At 44.9% G+C, this 22348-nt stretch overlaps 1 protein-coding gene across 2 annotated transcripts in view; it reads right to left on the bottom strand.

The window, feature by feature from the left end:
- The window catches only part of TBC1D30 (TBC1 domain family member 30), a 109998-nt gene extending 90294 nt beyond the window's left edge, over positions 1-19704 (bottom strand). For both annotated transcript variants that reach the window (XM_069764678.1, XM_069764679.1), the window contains exons 1-2: positions 19596-19704; positions 16635-17603 (exon numbers count right to left, since the gene is read on the bottom strand). In XM_069764678.1, coding sequence (XP_069620779.1) covers positions 16635-17103 — 469 coding nt within the window. In that variant the 5' untranslated portion in view covers positions 17104-17603; positions 19596-19704. The remainder of the gene's footprint in view (positions 1-16634; positions 17604-19595) is intronic.
- Positions 19705-22348: the final 2644 nt, after the last annotated feature.

The raw sequence follows: 22348 nt of genomic DNA, 5'->3' as shown, positions 1-22348 counted from the left end.
TGAGGAGAGGGGGGGAATAGGTTACAGATTCTCAAAACAAAGGAACTTCGGTGGATCTACACTTTGGGGTCTTTACAACCTAAGGGTCTAAACATTGATTTCAATCTACATGCTTGTGTTCGCTAGGACCGTGGGATATTGTCATAGGTATTTGTTTTTAATGTCTCCACCGCTGTATATGAGGTATGCTGTAGTTTGGCAATGTATATTTTCCCTCTGATTTCCCCTCCTTTTTTGATTTTGCTTTTTCGATTTTGTGTTTCAGGTGGTTTCTGCTACAGTCGGCTGTCAGAAGGACGGGACGTCTTTGAGCGATATGTACGAATATGCGTATGATGTGGGATCACATCCGGCTCCCCTCCTTGTGCCCCTCGACTGTTGCATTTAGATGGGGCTATGTTATACTCCCACATATATATATATATATATATATATATATATATATATATATATATATATATATATATATATATATATATATATATATATATATATATATATATATATATATATTTTTGCCTTGTTGAGTTTTTTTCTTTCTCTTTGATTGTTTATTTTCACACTATATTAGAGTAGTTCTGATGATATGTGATCATTGTGATAGCTGGCTCAGATAGATATACAATGTTGAGCTTGCTATATCCATATGATTAGTGTGAGAATTATTTATGTAGCCCTCCCTTACAGAGTCTATGCACATTGTGTACAGTTGTTCGCAATAATATAGTTTCCGATAGTAAGGATTTGCTATAAGAGGTACGTCTTGAGCTGTTTGGTTGTCTAGGTAACCGCTTCTGGCTTGCTCCGTGCGCGGCGAGAGGTGGGCGTGTGACGCGCTCTGTCTTGGGTTGGCTCCCGGCACGGTCACGTGGGGGGGGGGCTCTTCCGGGCAGTAGGGCGCATGCGCTCCCTGGACGCTGCGTCACGGAGCTCCGGGTAGTGACAACGGACTCTCCGGTTATGACGTAAGATACCTCTGGGCTTGGTAGGATTTTTTGGATTGGTTGGGAGGGGATCGTCTGTTAGATGGGAGCCAGTGAGTGGCGGTAAGAATATTCATGGCGCCAGAGGAAGCCAGGCGCTCATTGGCTCGGCCGTGTTTACAGAGAGCCATGTGGATCTATGGCGATTGGATGATGCTGCCATGACGAGCCGGAAGCCGGAACTTAACTGCTTATGTTTATATGATCACTCTATATTTATCTGTATAAGAGGGTAATATTTATTTAATATTTACTTGTTCTATATAATACTAACATGGGCGGTTGGAGACTTTTAATATGGAGATGTCTGATGTCTGTTTTTATATTATATGGTATTGATTATTTGGTGGTGGGCGGCTTGATGGGGATTGGTGCCCTGTGTGCCCACCTGGGTTGAAACGTTGCTACTGTATGGCTTAATAAATCTATTTGTTTTGATTATACACCTGGATGGAGCGCTGTCACTTCATTGCTTGAGGCTGGTGATAACAGACAAACTATTATCGAAGGTGCAAGATCCGAGGAACAAATGGAAGAGGAAGAGGCCTTAAGGTACAGTTACACTAAACGACTTACCAACGATCATGACCAGCGACACGACCTGGCCGTGATCGTTGGTAAGTCGTTGTGTGGTCGCTGGGGAGCTGTCCCACAGACCGCTCTCTCCAGCGACCAACGATCAGGGGAAAGACTTCGGCATCGTTGAAACTGTCTTCAACGATGCCGAAGTCCCCCTGCAGCACCCGGGTAACCAGGGTAAACATCGGGTTACTAAGTGCAGGGCCGCGCTTAGTAACCTGATATTTACCCTGGTTACCATTGTAAAAGTAAAAAAAAAACAAAAAAACACTACATACTCACATTCCGATGTCTGTCACGTCCCCCGCTGGCGTCCACAGGGTTAAAACTGCTTTCGGCAAGAGCGCTGCTAATGCACGCGCTGCTGCCGAGAGCTTCCGGCACTGACTGTCAGCGTCGGCAGTAAAGCAGAGCACAGCGGTGACGTCACCGCTGTGCTCTGCTTTACGGCCGGCGCTGACAGTCAGTGCAGGGAAGCTGACGCCGGGGGACGTGACAGACATCGGAATGTGAGTATGTACTGTTTTTTTTTGTTTTTTTTTTAAACTTTTACAATGGTAACCTGGGTAAATATCGGGTTACTAAGCGCGGCCCTGCGCTTAGTAACCCGATATTTACCCTGGTTACAAGTGAACACATTGCTGGATCGGCATCACACACGCCGATCCAGCGATGACAGCGGGTGATCAGCGGCCAAAAAAAGGTCCTGATCATTCCCCAACGACCTCCCAGCAGGGGCCTGATCGTTGGTCGCTGTCACACATAACGAGATCGTTAGCGGGATCGTTGCTACGTCACAAAAAGCGAGACGTTGCAACGATATCGTTAACAAAATCGTTATGTGTGAAGGTACAGTACCTTTAGGCGAGCAACTGTCAGATGAAGAGGACAATCCTCCCCTCTCTGTTGCCTATGGTTGGGGGGAGGGGATGAAGGAAATTAGCATCATTATTAAACAGCCACCAACACAGCATGGGCTTGGACCTCATCGTAGATCCCAACATATGAGTGCCTTCTTGCTGCACTATCTGCAACATGATCCCCATATAGTTATGATTAGGAATAATGTTGACTACTGGGTAGCCACTTTGTTAGGTCCACGTTATAAAACCAAATTTTGCCAGATGCTTCCCGCCCTGGAAAGTGACCTGCGAATGCTGGTGTATCGCAACACGCTTTTACATAACCTTAAGAGAGCTTTTCCCCAAGAAAGCAATGAAGCACTGCACACAGTTTGCATCGCAGCTCTGGACTTCCAAACTCCAGCATGTCAATTTGTGAAAGCCAAAACATTAGCAGCAGCAGTGGAAGTGGAAGAAGCTATTTCTGTGAGCCCTTTGACACTTTTTTATGGTGCAAAAGTATCTAGAACTGAATATGAATATTATCAGGGAGGATTTGGACCCTTTCACATTTTGGTCTTCCAAAATGGATGAGTGGCCTGAGCTCACCTCACCCGCCTTGGAGGTTTTATCGTGCCCAACAGCCAGTGTTCTCTCAGAACGTGTCTTCAGTGTTGCTGGAGGTGTCCTGACGGGTAAGCGCGCCGACTGTCAACCTGAAAATGTAGACCGCCTAACTTTCATCAAGATGAACAAGTCTTGCATCTCCAAGGACTTTTGCACTCCAATCGCAGACTGTACTGACTAGGTAATATTGCTTTTTTTTTGCGTGATGCATTAATGTCACGTAACTGCACTCTGTGATATCTTTAGTGTGGCTTTTGTGCCTGCTGCTGATGTTAACACAAATTTGAGGAAATGTGAACAGTCATTGTTGGTCTACATCTGCTGAGTTGGCTGTAGTGGAAGACCGGTTGGTCCCAATTATACTATTACTATTCTTGTGACATATCTTCCACTTTGGTGGTGTAAGGCACTCAATTGTTTAAATGTAAACACTCCTGGTTGGGTGTCCATCTGCTGGATTGGGTGTAGTGGAAGACTATCTATACTGTGGTGAAATTGATGCCAAGTTGGTGGTGTCTGCCATTAATTTTTGAAAATGTGAACACTCATGGCTGGGTCACCTTCATTCGTGTTGCCTGTAGCAGTAGGCCTCCAAGACCGTCAGGCCTCCACTTTCTTGGACTTCCTTGGACTCAGCTTCCCATATTACTATCCTTAAATTTTTCTGACAATGGTAGTCTAAGAAACTGATGTTTGTGCCACCTGAGTGTGGCCGAGCATGAAAGCAGGTAGATGGGTTGCCTGTGGTTACAGGTCTTCCAGCAAAGGAGGCCTACACCAATCCCTCACCCACCTCGTCATACTGTGACGTTCAATTGAAAGCTGTAAATGCTGTCCCAAGCCCCGGATACCTCATGCCTGGCTCATTGCTTGAGTGCCATGCTAAAATTTGTACTGTGGGTGAATTGAGACCACTTTCCTGGTGTCTGTCCCTCATTTGATGCGTTTTGGCAGGATTTGGAGCAGTTATAAGGTGTTGGGCATGCTTTTGTTTTCGCCTCCCATTGACATGAATGGCATTCGGTTATGTTCAGCAAATATTCGACGAATTAATTGGAGAATATTGCAAATCCGGCGATCGCAATTCGAACCGAACATTGAAATATTCGCTCATCTCTAGTAATGTGCAGCCGCTGATAAGTTTCTGACAGGCTCAGCTATTAGTGCTGCAGACAGCTCTGGTTCATGTGTACTGGGACTCCCCTGGGCCAAGTGCCCACATTACATTACATCAGAAACTTTGTGTGTGTCATGACACAGCTGTCGAGTGACCTGGGACTCCTTTCATGGCCCTAACACGAGAGGGCGCCCTAGGTCACCCTGTTCCCCTAGATACTTCAGATGGCAAAGACGCCAGGGCCTCCGCCCTTGCCCGATCTCCTAGTTTAGCCCTTCATCTGTCCCCTTCCACCAACCAGAGATGGCGCTACTGTGCACTGCAGTACACCAACCCAACAAACACGGCAGCAAAGACAAGGGGAAAACTGAAAACTCCATATACACAAATCCACACAAAATCGGCAACAAAAATGCACAAAATCCGCAAGAAAAATGCATCAAATCTGCACCTGCGTTTTCTGACAGGAGATGTAGATTTTGTGCAGAAAATTCTGCACCCAAATCTGCAACGTGTGCACATAGCCTAAGGCTACTCATGATTTTATGTTTCCCACTACTTCATAAGCATTTCCTTGACAAAGTTTTCCAGTTTACCTATTGTTAAAATCTTCCCATTTTTTGTGTAAAAATTAACAAGAACAGTTCATCCAAATGCAGTATGAATCCATTCTATTTCTACATAGTGGCATGTAAGGCAAGCAGAAGTGGTCCACAAGAACAATGCTATGACAATAGGGGTTCATAGAAGTTGGAAGGGACCAAAGCAGTATTCACTAAACCATCTCGAACCGATGTCTGTCCAGCCTCTGTTTGAAGACTTCCATTGAAGAAGAACTCACCACCTCTCGTGGCAGCCTGTCCCACTCATTGATCACCCTACCTGTCAAAAAGTTTTTTTCCAATATCTAATCTGTATCTTCTCCCTTTCAGTTTCATTCCATTGAGGGTACATGTCCACGTTCAGGATGGATGGCGGTTTTGACGGAGCGGCGAACTCGCTCCGCCCAAAGCTCCGCCCCCTTCTGGAGACGCGATGATGTCCGATTTGTTCATTGCACACATCCGGAATTATCGCCCCCGTCCCCCCACATAGAACCCTGTGTTATACCTTGCGCCGCAAGGTAAACGGACATGCTGTGATCTAAAAAGACACGCCGCGTGTCCGGAATCGCAGGGCCGCCGGGTGCGTGTTACCACGCATAGTGGAGACGGGATTTCCCCTCCACTATGCTGTAACATCTGGACGCTGCGTGTTTGACGCTGCGTCTCTATGCAGCGTCAAACACGCAGCGTTGAAATGAAAATAATGATGATCCTTCTACACTGTGACAGCCCTTCAGATATTTGTAGACAGCTTTAAGTCTCCTCTTAGCCTTCTTTTTTTGCAAGCTAAACATTCCCAGAACCTTTAACTGTTCTTTTAATCTCTGAGCTTGCTCCAGATTTGCGATGTCTTTTTTTTTTTTCAAAATGTGCTGCCCAGAACTGGACACAGTATCCCAGCTTGTGTTTGACCAAGAAGGAGTAGAGGGAGATAATTACTTCAAGTGATCTAAGCTGTATGCTTCCCTTAAAGCGAATCTGTCACCCCAAAAATGGCCTATAAACTAAAGGTACCGTCACACTGAACAACATTACAACGATAGCGATCCGTGACGTTGCAGTGTACTGGATAGCGATATAGTTGTGTTTGACACGCAGCAGCGATCTGGATCCTGCTGTGACATCGCTGGCTGGTTGGAGCAGAAAGGCCAGAACTTTATTCCGTCGCTGGATCTCCCGCAGACATCGCTGAATCGGCGTGTGTGACGCCGATCCAGCGATGTATTCACTGGTAACCAGGGTAAATATCGGGTTACTAAGCGCAGGGCCGCGCTTAGTAACCCGATGTTTACCATGGTTACCATTGTAAATGTAGTAAAAAAAAAAAAACACATACTTACATTCCGGTGCCTTTCACGTCCCCGGCGTCCGCTTCCCTGCACTCCTCCTGCATCCTGTGTCAGTGCCGGCCGGCCGTAAAGCAGAGCACAGCTGTGACGTCACAGCTCTGCTTTACAGCCGGCGCTTACACAGGAGGCAGGAGGAGTGCAGGGAAGCGGACGCCGGGGACGTGACAGGCACCGGAATGTAAGTATGTGTTTTTTTTTTTTTTTTTTTACATTTACAATGGTAACCAGGGTAAACATCGGGTTACTAAGCGCGGCCCTGCGCTTAGTAACCCGATGTTTACCCTGGTTACCCGGGGACTTCGGCATCGTTGGTCGCTGGAGAGCTGTCTGTGTGACAGCTCTCCAGCGACCACACAACGACTTACCAACGATCACGTCCAGGTCGTATCGCTGGTCGTGATCGTTGGAAAGTTGCTGAGTGTGACGGTACCTTTAGGCCACCGGCATCAGGGGCTTATCTACAGCATTCTGTAATGCTGTAGATAAGCCCCCTTTCCCCCCCTCCCCGATGTAACCTGAAAGATAAGAAAAACAGGTTACCGTATATACTCGAGTATAAGCCGAGATTTTCAGCCCATTTTTTTTTTAGGTTGAAAGTGCTACTCTCGGCTTATACTCGAGTCATACCCAGGGGTCGGCAGCAGAGGGGGAGCGGCGGCTGTGACATACTCACCTGCTTCCGGCGCGGTCCCTGCATCTCCGGGCGCTGACAGCTTCTTCCAGCGTTGAGCGGTCACATCGTACCGCTCATTACAGTAATGAATATGAACGTGACTCCACTCCCATAGGGGTGGAGCCGCATATTCATTAATGTAATGAGCGGTACCGGTTACCACTCAACACTGGAAAAAGCTGTCAGCGCCCGGAGAGCGTCAGGGAAGCTGCCAGGGACCACGCCGGGAGCAGGTGAGTATAATGGGGAGGGTGAGCACCGCGCAATATTCACCTGTCCTCGTTCCACCGCCGGGCGCCGCTCCGTCTCCCGCATCCTCTGCTGTGACGCTCAGGTCAGAGGCCGCGATGAAGTGGTTAGTGCGCGCCCTCTGCCTGAACGTCAGTGCAGAGGACGCGGAAGATGGAGCGGCACCCGGCGGTGGAACGAGGACAGGTGAATATTACAAGTGCTGGGGGCCTGAGCGACGGAGAGGTGAGTATGTCATTTATTTTTATTTTTTCTAATTGCAGCAACACCATATGGGGCAAATCTCTATGGAGCATCTTATGGCGCCATAATCAGCATTTGTGCAGCATTATATGGGGCAAATATCTCTATGGAGCATCTCATGGGGCCATAATCAATATTTGTGCAGCATTATATGGGGCATATTTTAATATGGAGCATCTTATGGGGCCCATCAAACTTTATGGAGCATTATATGGGACTCTTGATTCAATAAGGATATTCAAAAACACAACCTACTGATATCTCAATTAATTTTACTTTTATTGGTACCTATTTTTATGTTTGAAATTTACCGGTAGCTGCTGCATTTTCCACCCTAGGCTTATACTCGAGTCATTAAGTTTTCCCAGTTATTTGTGGCAAAGCTAGGGGTCTCTGCTTATACTCAAGTATACATGGCATATTACACTCACCCAGGGGCGGTCCCGCTGCTGTCCGGTCCGATGGGCGTCGCGGTCTGGGTCCGGGACCTCCCATCTTTATACGATCATGTCCTCTTCTTGTCGCGGCTCCTGCGCAGGCGTACTTTGTCTGCCCTGTTGGGGGCAGAGCAAAGTACTGCAGTACGCAGGCACTGGGCCTCTCTGACCTTTCCTGATGCCTGCGCACTGCAGTACTTTGCTCTGCCCTCAACAGGGCAGACAAAGTACGCCTACACAGGAGCAGCAGCAAGAAGAGGACATGATCGTATGAAGATGGGAGGCACCGGATCGCAACAGCAGCAGGAGCGCCCCTGGATGAGTATAATATAACTTGTTTTTCTTATCTTTCAGGATACATCGGGGGCTTCTCTACAGCATTACAGAATGCTGTAGATAAGCCCCCGATGCTGGTGGCCTTAGTTTATAGGCCATTTTTGGGGTGACAGATTCCCTTTAATAAATCCCAGAACTGTGCTTGCTTTTTTTGCTGCTGCATCACACTGTTGACTCATGTACAGTCTGTGATCTAGTGGTATACCCAGGTCTTTTTCACACGTGCTATTGCTTAGTTGTATTCCTCCCGTTCTGTAGATGTAATTTTGCTTTTCTTGCCCAAATGTAGAATCTTGCATTTCTCCCTCTTAAATAACATTCTAGTCACTTCCCATTGTTCAAGCTTATCTAGATCCTTCTAAATCATCTGTCTTCTCTAGTGTAAAGGTACCGTCACACTGAACGATATCGTTGCTTTTTGTGACGTAGCAACGATATCGTTAACTAAATCGTTCTGTGTGACAGCGACCAACGATCAGGCTCCTGCTGGGAGATCGTTGGTCGCTGGTGAAAGTCCAGCACTTTATTTCATCGCTGGATCTCCCGCTAACATCGCTGAATCGGCGTGTGAGACGCCGATTCAGCGATGTCTTCACTGGTAACCAGGGTAAATATTGGGTTACTAAGCGCAGGGCCGTGCTTAGTAACCCGATGTTTACCCTGGTTACCGATGTAAATGTAAAAAAACAAACACTACATACTTACATTCCCGGTGTCTAGTCAGGTCCCTCGCTTTCAGCTTCCCGCACTGACTGGTGAGCATCGGCCAGCCGTAAAGCAAAGCACAGCGGTGACGTCACCGCTGTACTTTATGGCCGGCGCTCAGTCAGTGCTGGAAGCTGAAGGCGAGGGACCTGACCAGACACCGGGAATGTAAGTATGGAAACAGGAACACATGGGCTACTTGCACAGTGAACAAGTCTGTATGATCATGTTCACACACCACCAAGAAACCTGAAGACACAAAAGAGAATAGTAAAACCAAAAACACTCAGTTTGAAAAAATGTTGCAGTAATCCGCAAGTGCTAGTAAAAAATGTAAAAAACAGGGTATTTGGTTGATACGTTTTTTGCAAAAAATGTATACTAAGCTGCTCTACCAATCTTCACGGTATACCCTTATCAGAGCAGTCCTAACTAATGTATGCAATCCCTATCTGATGTATTTAAAAACCTGATCATCTGTATATAACCTGTGTGAACAGGGTTCAGAGAGGAAAAATCCATGTGTGCATACAGGGTAGAACAGCTTTTGTGCAGATAGCCCAAGAGGAGTGGTGGAACTGCCCAGTCTTGTAGACACAAGAGAACAATTATGGAAACAGGAACACATGGGCTACTTGCACAGTGAACAAGTCTGTATGATCATGTTCACACACCACCAAGAAACCTGAAGACACAAAAGAGAATAGTAAAACCAAAAACACTCAGTTTGAAAAAATGTTGCAGTAATCCGCAAGTGCTAGTAAAAAATGTAAAAAACAGGGTATTTGGTTGATACGTTTTTTGCAAAAAATGTATACTAAGCTGCTCTACCAATCTTCACGGTATACCCTTATCAGAGCAGTCCTAACTAATGTATGCAATCCCAATCTGATGTATTTAAAAACCTGATCATCTGTATATAACCTGTGTGAACAGGGTTCAGAGAGGAAAAATCCATGTGTGCATACAGGGTAGAACAGCTTTTGTGCAGATAGCCCAAGAGGAGTGGTGGAACTGCCCAGTCTTGTAGACACAAGAGAACAATTATGGAAACAGGAACACATGGGCTACTTGCACAGTGAACAAGTCTGTATGATCATGTTCACACACCACCAAGAAACCTGAAGACACAAAAGAGAATAGTAAAACCAAAAACACTCAGTTTGAAAAAATGTTGCAGTAATCCGCAAGTGCTAGTAAAAAATGTAAAAAACAGGGTATTTGGTTGATACGTTTTTTGCAAAAAATGTATACTAAGCTGCTCTACCAATCTTCACGGTATACCCTTATCAGAGCAGTCCTAACTAATGTATGCAATCCCTATCTGATGTATTTAAAAACCTGATCATCTGTATATAACCTGTGTGAACAGGGTTCAGAGAGGAAAAATCCATGTGTGCATACAGGGTAGAACAGCTTTTGTGCAGATAGCCCAAGAGGAGTGGTGGAACTGCCCAGTCTTGTAGACACAAGAGAACAATTATGGAAACAGGAACACATGGGCTACTTGCACAGTGAACAAGTCTGTATGATCATGTTCACACACCACCAAGAAACCTGAAGACACAAAAGAGAATAGTAAAACCAAAAACACTCAGTTTGAAAAAATGTTGCAGTAATCCGCAAGTGCTAGTAAAAAATGTAAAAAACAGGGTATTTGGTTGATACGTTTTTTGCAAAAAATGTATACCAAGCTGCTCTACCAATCTTCACGGTATACCCTTATCAGAGCAGTCCTAACTAATGTATGCAATCCCTATCTGATGTATTTAAAAACCTGATCATCTGTATATAACCTGTGTGAACAGGGTTCAGAGAGGAAAAATCCATGTGTGCATACAGGGTAGAACAGCTTTTGTGCAGATAGCCCAAGAGGAGTGGTGGAACTGCCCAGTCTTGTAGACACAAGAGAACAATTATGGAAACAGGAACACATGGGCTACTTGCACAGTGAACAAGTCTGTATGATCATGTTCACACACCACCAAGAAACCTGAAGACACAAAAGAGAATAGTAAAACCAAAAACACTCAGTTTGAAAAAATGTTGCAGTAATCCGCAAGTGCTAGTAAAAAATTTAAAAAACAGGGTATTTGGTTGATACGTTTTTTGCAAAAAATGTATACTAAGCTGCTCTACCAACCACACAGGTTATATACAGATGATCAGGTTTTTAAATACATCAGATAGGGATTGCATACATTAGTTAGGACTGCTCTGATAAGGGTATACCGTGAAGATTGGTAGAGCAGCTTAGTATACATTTTTTGCAAAAAACGTATCAACCAAATACCCTGTTTTTTACATTTTTTACTAGCACTTGCGGATTACTGCAACATTTTTTCAAACTGAGTGTTTTTGGTTTTACTATTCTCTTTTGTGTCTTCAGGTTTCTTGGTGGTGTGTGAACATGATCATACAGACTTGTTCACTGTGCAAGTAGCCCATGTGTTCCTGTTTCCATAATTGTTCTCTTGTGTCTACAAGACTGGGCAGTTCCACCACTCCTCTTGGGCTATCTGCACAAAAGCTGTTCTACCCTGTATGCACACATGGATTTTTCCTCTCTGAACCCTGTTCACACAGGTTATATACAGATGATCAGGTTTTTAAATACATCAGATAGGGATTGCATACATTAGTTAGGACTGCTCTGATAAGGGTATACCGTGAAGATTGGTAGAGCAGCTTAGTATACATTTTTTGCAAAAAACGTATCAACCAAATACCCTGTTTTTTACATTTTTTACTAGCACTTGCGGATTACTGCAACATTTTTTCAAACTGAGTGTTTTTGGTTTTACTATTCTCTTTTGTGTCTTCAGGTTTCTTGGTGGTGTGTGAACATGATCATACAGACTTGTTCACTGTGCAAGTAGCCCATGTGTTCCTGTTTCCATAATTGTTCTCTTGTGTCTACAAGACTGGGCAGTTCCACCACTCCTCTTGGGCTATCTGCACAAAAGCTGTTCTACCCTGTATGCACACATGGATTTTTCCTCTCTGAACCCTGTTCACACAGGTTATATACAGATGATCAGGTTTTTAAATACATCAGATAGGGATTGCATACATTAGTTAGGACTTCTCTGATAAGGGTATACCGTGAAGATTGGTAGAGCAGCTTAGTATACATTTTTTGCAAAAAACGTATCAACCAAATACCCTGTTTTTTACATTTTTTACTAGCACTTGCGGATTACTGCAACATTTTTTCAAACTGAGTGTTTTTGGTTTTACTATTCTCTTTTGTGTCTTCAGGTTTCTTGGTGGTGTGTGAACATGATCATACAGACTTGTTCACTGTGCAAGTAGCCCATGTGTTCCTGTTTCCATAATTGTTCTCTTGTGTCTACAAGACTGGGCAGTTCCACCACTCCTCTTGGGCTATCTGCACAAAAGCTGTTCTACCCTGTATGCACACATGGATTTTTCCTCTCTGAACCCTGTTCACACAGGTTATATACAGATGATCAGGTTTTTAAATACATCAGATAGGGATTGCATACATTAGTTAGGACTGCTCTGATAAGGGTATACCGTGAAGATTGGTAGAGCAGCTTAGTATACATTTTTTGCAAAAAACGTATCAACCAAATACCCTGTTTTTTAAATTTTTTACTAGCACTTGCGGATTACTGCAACATTTTTTCAAACTGAGTGTTTTTGGTTTTACTATTCTCTTTTGTGTCTTCAGGTTTCTTGGTGGTGTGTGAACATGATCATACAGACTTGTTCACTGTGCAAGTAGCCCATGTGTTCCTGTTTCCATAATTGTTCTCTTGTGTCTACAAGACTGGGCAGTTCCACCACTCCTCTTGGGCTATCTGCACAAAAGCTGTTCTACCCTGTATGCACACATGGATTTTTCCTCTCTGAACCCTGTTCACACAGGTTATATACAGATGATCAGGTTTTTAAATACATCAGATAGGGATTGCATACATTAGTTAGGACTGCTCTGATAAGGGTATACCGTGAAGATTGGTAGAGCAGCTTAGTATACATTTTTTGCAAAAAACGTATCAACCAAATACCCTGTTTTTTACATTTTTTACTAGCACTTGCGGATTACTGCAACATTTTTTCAAACTGAGTGTTTTTGGTTTTACTATTCTCTTTTGTGTCTTCAGGTTTCTTGGTGGTGTGTGAACATGATCATACAGACTTGTTCACTGTGCAAGTAGCCCATGTGTTCCTGTTTCCATAATTGTTCTCTTGTGTCTACAAGACTGGGCAGTTCCACCACTCCTCTTGGGCTATCTGCACAAAAGCTGTTCTACCCTGTATGCACACATGGATTTTTCCTCTCTGAACCCTGTTCACACAGGTTATATACAGATGATCAGGTTTTTAAATACCTCAGATAGGGATTGCATACATTAGTTAGGACTGCTCTGATAAGGGTATACCGTGAAGATTGGTAGAGCAGCTTAGTATACATTTTTTGCAAAAAACGTATCAACCAAATACCCTGTTTTTTACATTTTTTACTAGCACTTGCGGATTACTGCAACATTTTTTCAAACTGAGTGTTTTTGGTTTTACTATTCTCTTTTGTGTCTTCAGGTTTCTTGGTGGTGTGTGAACATGATCATACAGACTTGTTCACTGTGCAAGTAGCCCATGTGTTCCTGTTTCCATAATTGTTCTCTTGTGTCTACAAGACTGGGCAGTTCCACCACTCCTCTTGGGCTATCTGCACAAAAGCTGTTCTACCCTGTATGCACACATGGATTTTTCCTCTCTGAACCCTGTTCACACAGGTTATATACAGATGATCAGGTTTTTAAATACATCAGATAGGGATTGCATACATTAGTTAGGACTGCTCTGATAAGGGTATACCGTGAAGATTGGTAGAGCAGCTTAGTATACATTTTTTGCAAAAAACGTATCAACCAAATACCCTGTTTTTTACATTTTTTACTAGCACTTGCAGATTACTGCAACATTTTTTCAAACTGAGTGTTTTTGGTTTTACTATTCTCTTTTGTGTCTTCAGGTTTCTTGGTGGTGTGTGAACATGATCATACAGACTTGTTCACTGTGCAAGTAGCCCATGTGTTCCTGTTTCCATAATTGTTCTCTTGTGTCTACAAGACTGGGCAGTTCCACCACTCCTCTTGGGCTATCTGCACAAAAGCTGTTCTACCCTGTATGCACACATGGATTTTTCCTCTCTGAACCCTGTTCACACAGGTTATATACAGATGATCAGGTTTTTAAATACATCAGATAGGGATTGCATACATTAGTTAGGACTGCTCTGATAAGGGTATACCGTGAAGATTGGTAGAGCAGCTTAGTATACATTTTTTGCAAAAAACGTATCAACCAAATACCCTGTTTTTTACATTTTTTACTAGCACTTACGGATTACTGCAACATTTTTTCAAACTGAGTGTTTTTGGTTTTACTATTCTCTTTTGTGTCTTCAGGTTTCTTGGTGGTGTGTGAACATGATCATACAGACTTGTTCACTGTGCAAGTAGCCCATGTGTTCCTGTTTCCATAATTGTTCTCTTGTGTCTACAAGACTGGGCAGTTCCACCACTCCTCTTGGGCTATCTGCACAAAAGCTGTTCTACCCTGTATGCACACATGGATTTTTCCTCTCTGAACCCTGTTCACACAGGTTATATACAGATGATCAGGTTTTTAAATACATCAGATAGGGATTGCATACATTAGTTAGGACTGCTCTGATAAGGGTATACCGTGAAGATTGGTAGAGCAGCTTAGTATACATTTTTTGCAAAAAACGTATCAACCAAATACCCTGTTTTTTACATTTTTTACTAGCACTTGCGGATTACTGCAACATTTTTTCAAACTGAGTGTTTTTGGTTTTACTATTCTCTTTTGTGTCTTCAGGTTTCTTGGTGGTGTGTGAACATGATCATACAGACTTGTTCACTGTGCAAGTAGCCCATGTGTTCCTGTTTCCATAATTGTTCTCTTGTGTCTACAAGACTGGGCAGTTCCACCACTCCTCTTGGGCTATCTGCACAAAAGCTGTTCTACCCTGTATGCACACATGGATTTTTCCTCTCTGAACCCTGTTCACACAGGTTATATACAGATGATCAGGTTTTTAAATACATCAGATAGGGATTGCATACATTAGTTAGGACTGCTCTGACAAGGGTATACCGTGAAGATTGGTAGAGCAGCTTAGTATACATTTTTTGCAAAAAACGTATCAACCAAATACCCTGTTTTTTACATTTTTTACTAGCACTTGCGGATTACTGCAACATTTTTTCAAACTGAGTGTTTTTGGTTTTACTATTCTCTTTTGTGTCTTCAGGTTTCTTGGTGGTGTGTGAACATGATCATACAGACTTGTTCACTGTGCAAGTAGCCCATGTGTTCCTGTTTCCATAATTGTTCTCTTGTGTCTACAAGACTGGGCAGTTCCACCACTCCTCTTGGGCTATCTGCACAAAAGCTGTTCTACCCTGTATGCACACATGGATTTTTCCTCTCTGAACCCTGTTCACACAGGTTATATACAGATGATCAGGTTTTTAAATACATCAGATAGGGATTGCATACATTAGTTAGGACTGCTCTGATAAGGGTATACCGTGAAGATTGGTAGAGCAGCTTAGTATACATTTTTTGCAAAAAACGTATCAACCAAATACCCTGTTTTTTACATTTTTTACTAGCACTTGCGGATTACTGCAACATTTTTTCAAACTGAGTGTTTTTGGTTTTACTATTCTCTTTTGTGTCTTCGGGAATGTAAGTATGTAGTGTTTGTTTTTTTACATTTACAACGGTAACCAGGGTAAACATCGGGTTACTAAGCGCGGCCCTGCGCTTAGTAACCCGATGTTTACCCTTGTTACCCGGGGACTTCAGGATCGTTGGTCGATGGAGAGCTGTCTGTGTGACAGGTCTCCAGCGACCAAACAGCGACGCTGCAGCGATCGACATCGTTGTCGGTATCGCTGCAGCGTCACTTAGTGTGATGGTACCTTTAGCTTATCCCTCCTAGCTTTGCACTGTCTGCAAATTTGATTAGTTTACCTTCAGTTCCCTGATCTCTGATTTATAAAAATGTTGAACACCACATTGGATGCGTAACCATTTATTACCACTCTTTGAGTACGATCACTGAGCTAAATTAGATTCCTCTCAAATTAAACATTACTGGAAATGCAATAAAAAAAATAGGGATTAGCAGGATAGGGAGGAGTGTAATGAATTTTATAATAAAACTAATTACAAAAGTGGTTAGAGTCTAAAGACTGATACTTTAATAGGACATTTTAAGTACCAAACCACCCCTTGGTGGCCACAGCTATGTATACGAAGAAACGAATTAGGCTGCACAGTGCACACATTTACCGTGTGTCATATTCACAAAATATGTAGCCACTCCATTCATTTTCCATCTTGATATAGTGGTCAGCAACAGCTCTGTACTAGGCAGATATACTGTGGCCAAACCTTGGGAATACCCCTTTAAATACAACATATACTGGCAAATTAACTATGCCTTAATAATAGAGTTCACTAATTTTTCCTTTAACTGTACTAAAAAGCACACAACACTTTCCAATAAAACTGATACACTGTAATATTTATTGTTTGTTGTATTTGTAAGTCTGAAATTGCAAAGTTCTCGGCAAACAATCCATAACCAAGGTCTAACACCAGCCTCAGTCAGTGAATGTAAAATGCAACAAAAATTAGTTGGTGTGTGCATGCCGCAATATAGAAAAATCCCAATAAACTGATTAGATTGCTGCAGTTGTCCTCCCAAAAACAGAAGAGAACAGAATTGTCATTGAATGCAATGAAAGGAAGAGGCCCAGGTTACCCATGAATATGTAAGTCTTGTATGATCCGGCACAATTGTGCGTCACTCTTACCTTTCTGCCTCAGGAACTGTAGCTGATGCCTATGGCTCTGCTTCTCGGACAGCTCTAACAAGAATCCTGACTCAGGGTTACTCCTACTAAGGAAGGCATCTGACCCAGATGCTTCTGTCGAGCTGTCCACGCTGTCATGATATAGGCCAAGACCAGACCCTGATCCATTCCGATAACTGTCATAGAGTTCTGTAAGCAATCCGTTCACCAGGGATGAGGTACGGCTGCGGACTTCCTGGGAATAATTAAAGTTGGCGCCATCAGTGCTACCTCTTCCACTCGAGTTTTCACTAGGAGGCACCTGTGCCTCATAATCTTCAGAAGATGGAAGCGGCCAGACAACTGGGTAAGTATTAGGCCAAGAATTCAGGTTTTGTGTGAAAGCAGAGTCGGGATGAGTGTGGTTGACAAATACATCACTCTGATCATCTAAACATAATTCATCATAGACAGATTCATCCCCAGACATGGTTTCTCATATCATCCACAAACAATGCGGAGAAGACCTCATCCATACCAACTCGGATCTGTCTTATTCTCCACCTGCGGATCCCAATTTCAGACACTGAGAAAGTTCCAGGAATGTACTAATTAGAGGCAGGGAAGGACTACAGCACTTTCCATTATTACGTCCACACTCCTGAGCTGCCACATTTATTTACTCTCCACTTCTTCTGAGTCACAGTGGAAGAAACCTGTCCGGTAAGTTTTCTCAGGGACTTGTGTAACAGGTGTATAAGTAGAGTGACGTCTCCAGTCATTCCACCTGCTGCACTCTGCAGACATGCACGTCAACTTTCCCAGTTCACTTAGCAGGATGGGTGGGGTGGCAAGGATAAGGCGGCAGGAAAGCAGGGCAAATTACCCAAATGTCTTCACAGTGGAAGGGACAATCATGGACAATACTAACACTTCTTATTTTGCCTTTCTGCACAAAATGCAACCAGATCCCATCCATTACTGCAATCCCTGTGTACAGAAAAACAAGTAAATGGTAATTACAGTATGCAAACAAATAGGTTAAAAAAAAAAAAAAGATACAACTGGTCTTTTTCATCTGCCCATATACAGGTTTGCTGTTTCCTCTCCTTAAGAACGTGCGGTGTGCCCAGGAATAGTAAATTGGGCATTGCCAGTCTTTAGTGCTACGTATTGCATGATGATACAAATGGTTATTACACTATGGGAGAATTTACAGGTGTAAACTACAGTAAATTTGTAGGTCCACAAGAAGCCATGCCTACACCTTAAGATCTACCCATTTTTCCTTAAAATGGTGTCAGTGGCAGAAAAGTGAAAAAGCTCCAAATTGTTTAGCATAAAACAGAAGTGTCCTAAATTGCGTCTACTAAAACTGACGCAAGTGACTCACACCTTTTAATAATGAGGATGATAAACGTTTGCAGTGTACTCTATTGGAAACTATGATAGTAACTCAGTCTGAAGTTCAGATAGTGTGAACTGGCCTTAATGTGGTGTCACGGTACTCCTAATAGTAGGAGGATCATTCACTGAAAATACAGGCCGTTTTGGTGCCATTAGTAGTTGTGAATCAGTTTAACAAGATGAGAAAGTAACCAGGCAGAACAGAAGCTGCTGATCTGTGTGTGCTGGGCAGGGGAGAACACAAGCTGGCAGGAGCCCGAGATTGTAATGTCTGTACTGTGCTGCACAATGCATTTAGAGATCATATACGGAGTAATCATTCTCTGCATCGCAGACTGACTAACAAAAAAACGTCATGGTGTCCTACCATTGTCTGTGGCTACCCAACTGTAGGGACATTGATTTTTATTTAACTAACTGCATGAATTTGGGGGGAAAAAAATCATTTTGCAATTAATTTTAATTTAAAAATTTGGCAGCGTGGCTTTTACAAGCTTGTTTCCCTGCACATTCAACTTTGACGTGGCCTTTGGTCATAAATTAGTGGGAAGAAAAAAAAAATGGCTATGAGTTCTAAACAACCCCTTGAACTCACCAAGAACACTTTAAGGGTATGTGTACACGTTGCGGATTCCATTGCGGATTTTCTGCAAATTTTGTGTGGATTTCGCCAGCGGTTTTACCCCTGCGGATTCCTATTATGGAATAGGTGTAAAACGCTGCGAAATCCGCACAGAGAATTGACATGCTGCAGAAAATAAACCGCTGCTTTTCCGCAGCATGTGCACTGCGGATTTGGGTTTACATGGTACTGTACACGGCATGGAAACCTGCTGCAGATCCGTAGCGCGTGCACAGACCCTAATGTGTAACCAAGAGGCTCCTCCTTCTCTGAAACAGAACTTACGTTTTTTTTGTAAGCCTACATGTCTGTGTCTCTGCGCCCCCTCTGCTGGGGTCCCCACCAACGTGCCATACACACGCCCTACCAATTTACAAGACGAGAGGATTGGTCATACCAACACGAGGTCTGGCCTTGTTCGCCCCCCATTGCCACCTGTTCTTTAGTGGCAGTGATGTGCCCCTCGCCCAGCTCGCGTACAAGTTGTTACTGTAGTCACAAGTACATCCCCCAAAAAAAGTGCACTCTTCAATGCAGGACACTGACGTCACAGAGCGCGGATTACTTTGGTTTTTATTAATATTTTTAGTGCATTACATTAAAAAAATTATAGTTAAAGTAACCACAACTGACCCACAGCATGCTGCCCCATTGTGACATCTTGTAGTCATCCTGATATTGGGCACACAGACCCCTTAAATAACATGGCATCCTACCAGCTTACTACTACGCTAGATGTGCCAAAGGAGAGCCAAGTATGGAGTCTCCCCTCACCCCTCTGTAGCACTGCCAGGAGCAGCAGTCACCCCAGAGCCTGGCACATAGTGACTGCTGGGACACGCACACACTCCTGGCATTTCCTCCCTGGTAAGTTTCCTCCCGCAGTGCAGCCCATCCTGCCATGGAGGAACGCACAGTCCGGCAGTGGCGCTGTGAACACACGACATACACACCTGGCGCTATGGCTGTGCGGCCATGCTGAGCAGCCTCCTCCGCCGCAGTCACCGCGACTCCTCTGCCCGTAGGTGAGAACTGAGCACCGGCTGTGGAGTTCAGAGGGGAGGAGCCAGGATGTGAGGAGGAGGAGGAGAGGAAGGGCGGGAGCCGGGATTTGGGGAGAGCAAGCAAGCACACAGGACCCTATGTCAAGTGGAGGCAACATGTGCCAGGATGTGCAAACACTGCCATATTCACATGGTGTTTACATGTCTGCAGAAGAAGAGTAATGATGCACATTCATAGCACTGTGCTATCTGCAACATGAAACCCCCCTCACTGGCAGTCTGCAACATGAAACCAGGAGATAAACCCCCCTCACCGATGGTCTGCAACATGAAACCAGGAGATAAACCCCCCTCACCGGCAGTCTGCAACATGAAACCAGGAGATAAACCCCCCTCACCGGCAGTCTGCAACATGAAACCAGGAGATAAACCCCCCTCACCGATGGTCTGCAACATGAAACCAGGAGATAAACCCCCCTCACCGGCAGTCTGCAACATGAAACCAGGAGATAAACCGCCCTCACCGGCAGTCTGCAACATGAAACCAGGAGATAAACCCCCCTCACCGGCAGTCTGCAACATGAAACCAGGAGATAAATCCCCCTCACCGATGGTCTGCAACATGAAACCAGGAGATAAACCCCCCTCACCGGCAGTCTGCAACATGAAACCAGGAGATAAACCCCCCTCACCGATGGTCTGCAACATGAAACCAGGAGATAAACCCCCCTCACCGGCAGTCTGCAACATGAAACCAGGAGATAAACCGCCCTCACCGGCAGTCTGCAACATGAAACCAGGAGATAAACCCCCCTCACTGGCAGTCTGCAACATGAAACCAGGAGATAAACCCCCCTCACCGGCAGTCTGCAACATGAAACCAGGAGATAAACCCCCCTCACCGGCGGTCAGCAACATGAAACCAGGAGATAAACCCCCCTCACCGGCAGTCTGCAACATGAAACCAGGAGATAAACCCCCCTCACCGGCAGTCTGCAACATGAAACCAGGAGATAAACCCCCCCTCAACGGCAGTCTGCAACATGAAACCAGGAGATAAACCCCCCTCACCGGCAGTCTACAACATGAAACCAGGAGATAAACCCCCCTCACCGGCAGTCTGCAACATGAAACCAGGAGATAAACCCCCCTCACCGGCAGTCTGCAACATGAAACCAGGAGATAAACCCCCCTCACCGGCAGTCTACAACATGAAACCAGGAGATAAACCCCCCTCACCGGCAGTCTGCAACATGAAACCAGGAGATAAACCCCCCTCACCGGCAGTCTGCAACATGAAACCAGGAGATAAACCCCCCTCACCGGCAGTCTACAACATGAAACCAGGAGATAAACCCCCCTCACCGGCAGTCTGCAACATGAAACCAGGAGATAAACCCCCCTCACCGGCAGTCTGCAACATGAAACCAGGAGATAAACCCCCCTCACCGGCAGTCTGCAACATGAAACCAGGAGATAAACCCCCCTCACTGGCAGTCTGCAACATGAAGCCAGGAGATAAACCCCCCTCACCGGCAGTCTGCAACATGAAACCAGGAGATAAACCCCCCTCACTGGCAGTCTGCAACATGAAACCAGGAGATAAACCCCCCTCACTGGCAGTCTGCAACATGAAACCAGGAGATAAACCCCCCCTCAACGGCAGTCTGCAACATGAAACCAGGAGATAAACCCCCCTCACCGGCAGTCTACAACATGAAACCAGGAGATAAACCCCCCTCACCGGCAGTCTGCAACATGAAACCAGGAGATAAACCCCCCTCACCGGCAGTCTGCAACATGAAACCAGGAGATAAACCCCCCTCACCGGCAGTCTGCAACATGAAACCAGGAGATAAACCCCCCTCACCGGCAGTCTGCAACATGAAACCAGGAGATAAACCCCCCTCACTGGCAGTCTGCAACATGAAACCAGGAGATAAACCCCCCTCACCGGCAGTCTGCAACATGAAACCAGGAGATAAACCCCCCTCACTGGCAGTCTGCAACATGAAACCAGGAGATAAACCCCCCTCACTGGCAGTCTGCAACATGAAACCAGGAGATAAACCCCCCCTCAACGGCAGTCTGCAACATGAAACCAGGAGATAAACCCCCCTCACCGGCAGTCTACAACATGAAACCAGGAGATAAACCCCCCTCACCGGCAGTCTGCAACATGAAACCAGGAGATAAACCCCCCTCACCGGCAGTCTGCAACATGAAACCAGGAGATAAACCCCCCTCACCGGCAGTCTGCAACATGAAACCAGGAGATAAACCCCCCTCACCGGCAGTCTACAACATGAAACCAGGAGATAAACCCCCCTCACCGGCAGTCTGCAACATTAAACCAGGAGATAAACCCCCCTCACTGGCAGTCTGCAACATGAAACCAGGAGATAAACCCCACCTCACCGGCAGTCTGCAACATGAAACCAGGAGATAAACCCCCCTCACCGGCAGTCTGCAACATGAAACCAGGAGATAAACCCCCCCTCACCGGCAGTCTGCAACATGAAACCAGGAGATAAACCCCCCTCACTGGCAGTCTGCAACATGAAACCAGGAGATAAACCCCCCCTCACCGGCAGTCTGCAACATTAAACCAGGAGATAAACCCCCCTCACTGGCAGTCTGCAACATGAAACCAGGAGATAAACCCCCCCTCACCGGCAGTCTGCAACATGAAACCAGGAGAT

Source organism: Ranitomeya imitator, chromosome 4, assembly GCF_032444005.1.
Source record: "Ranitomeya imitator isolate aRanImi1 chromosome 4, aRanImi1.pri, whole genome shotgun sequence".
Lineage (NCBI taxonomy): Eukaryota > Metazoa > Chordata > Amphibia > Anura > Dendrobatidae > Ranitomeya > Ranitomeya imitator.
This window is presented reverse-complemented; position numbering and strand designations above follow the sequence as displayed.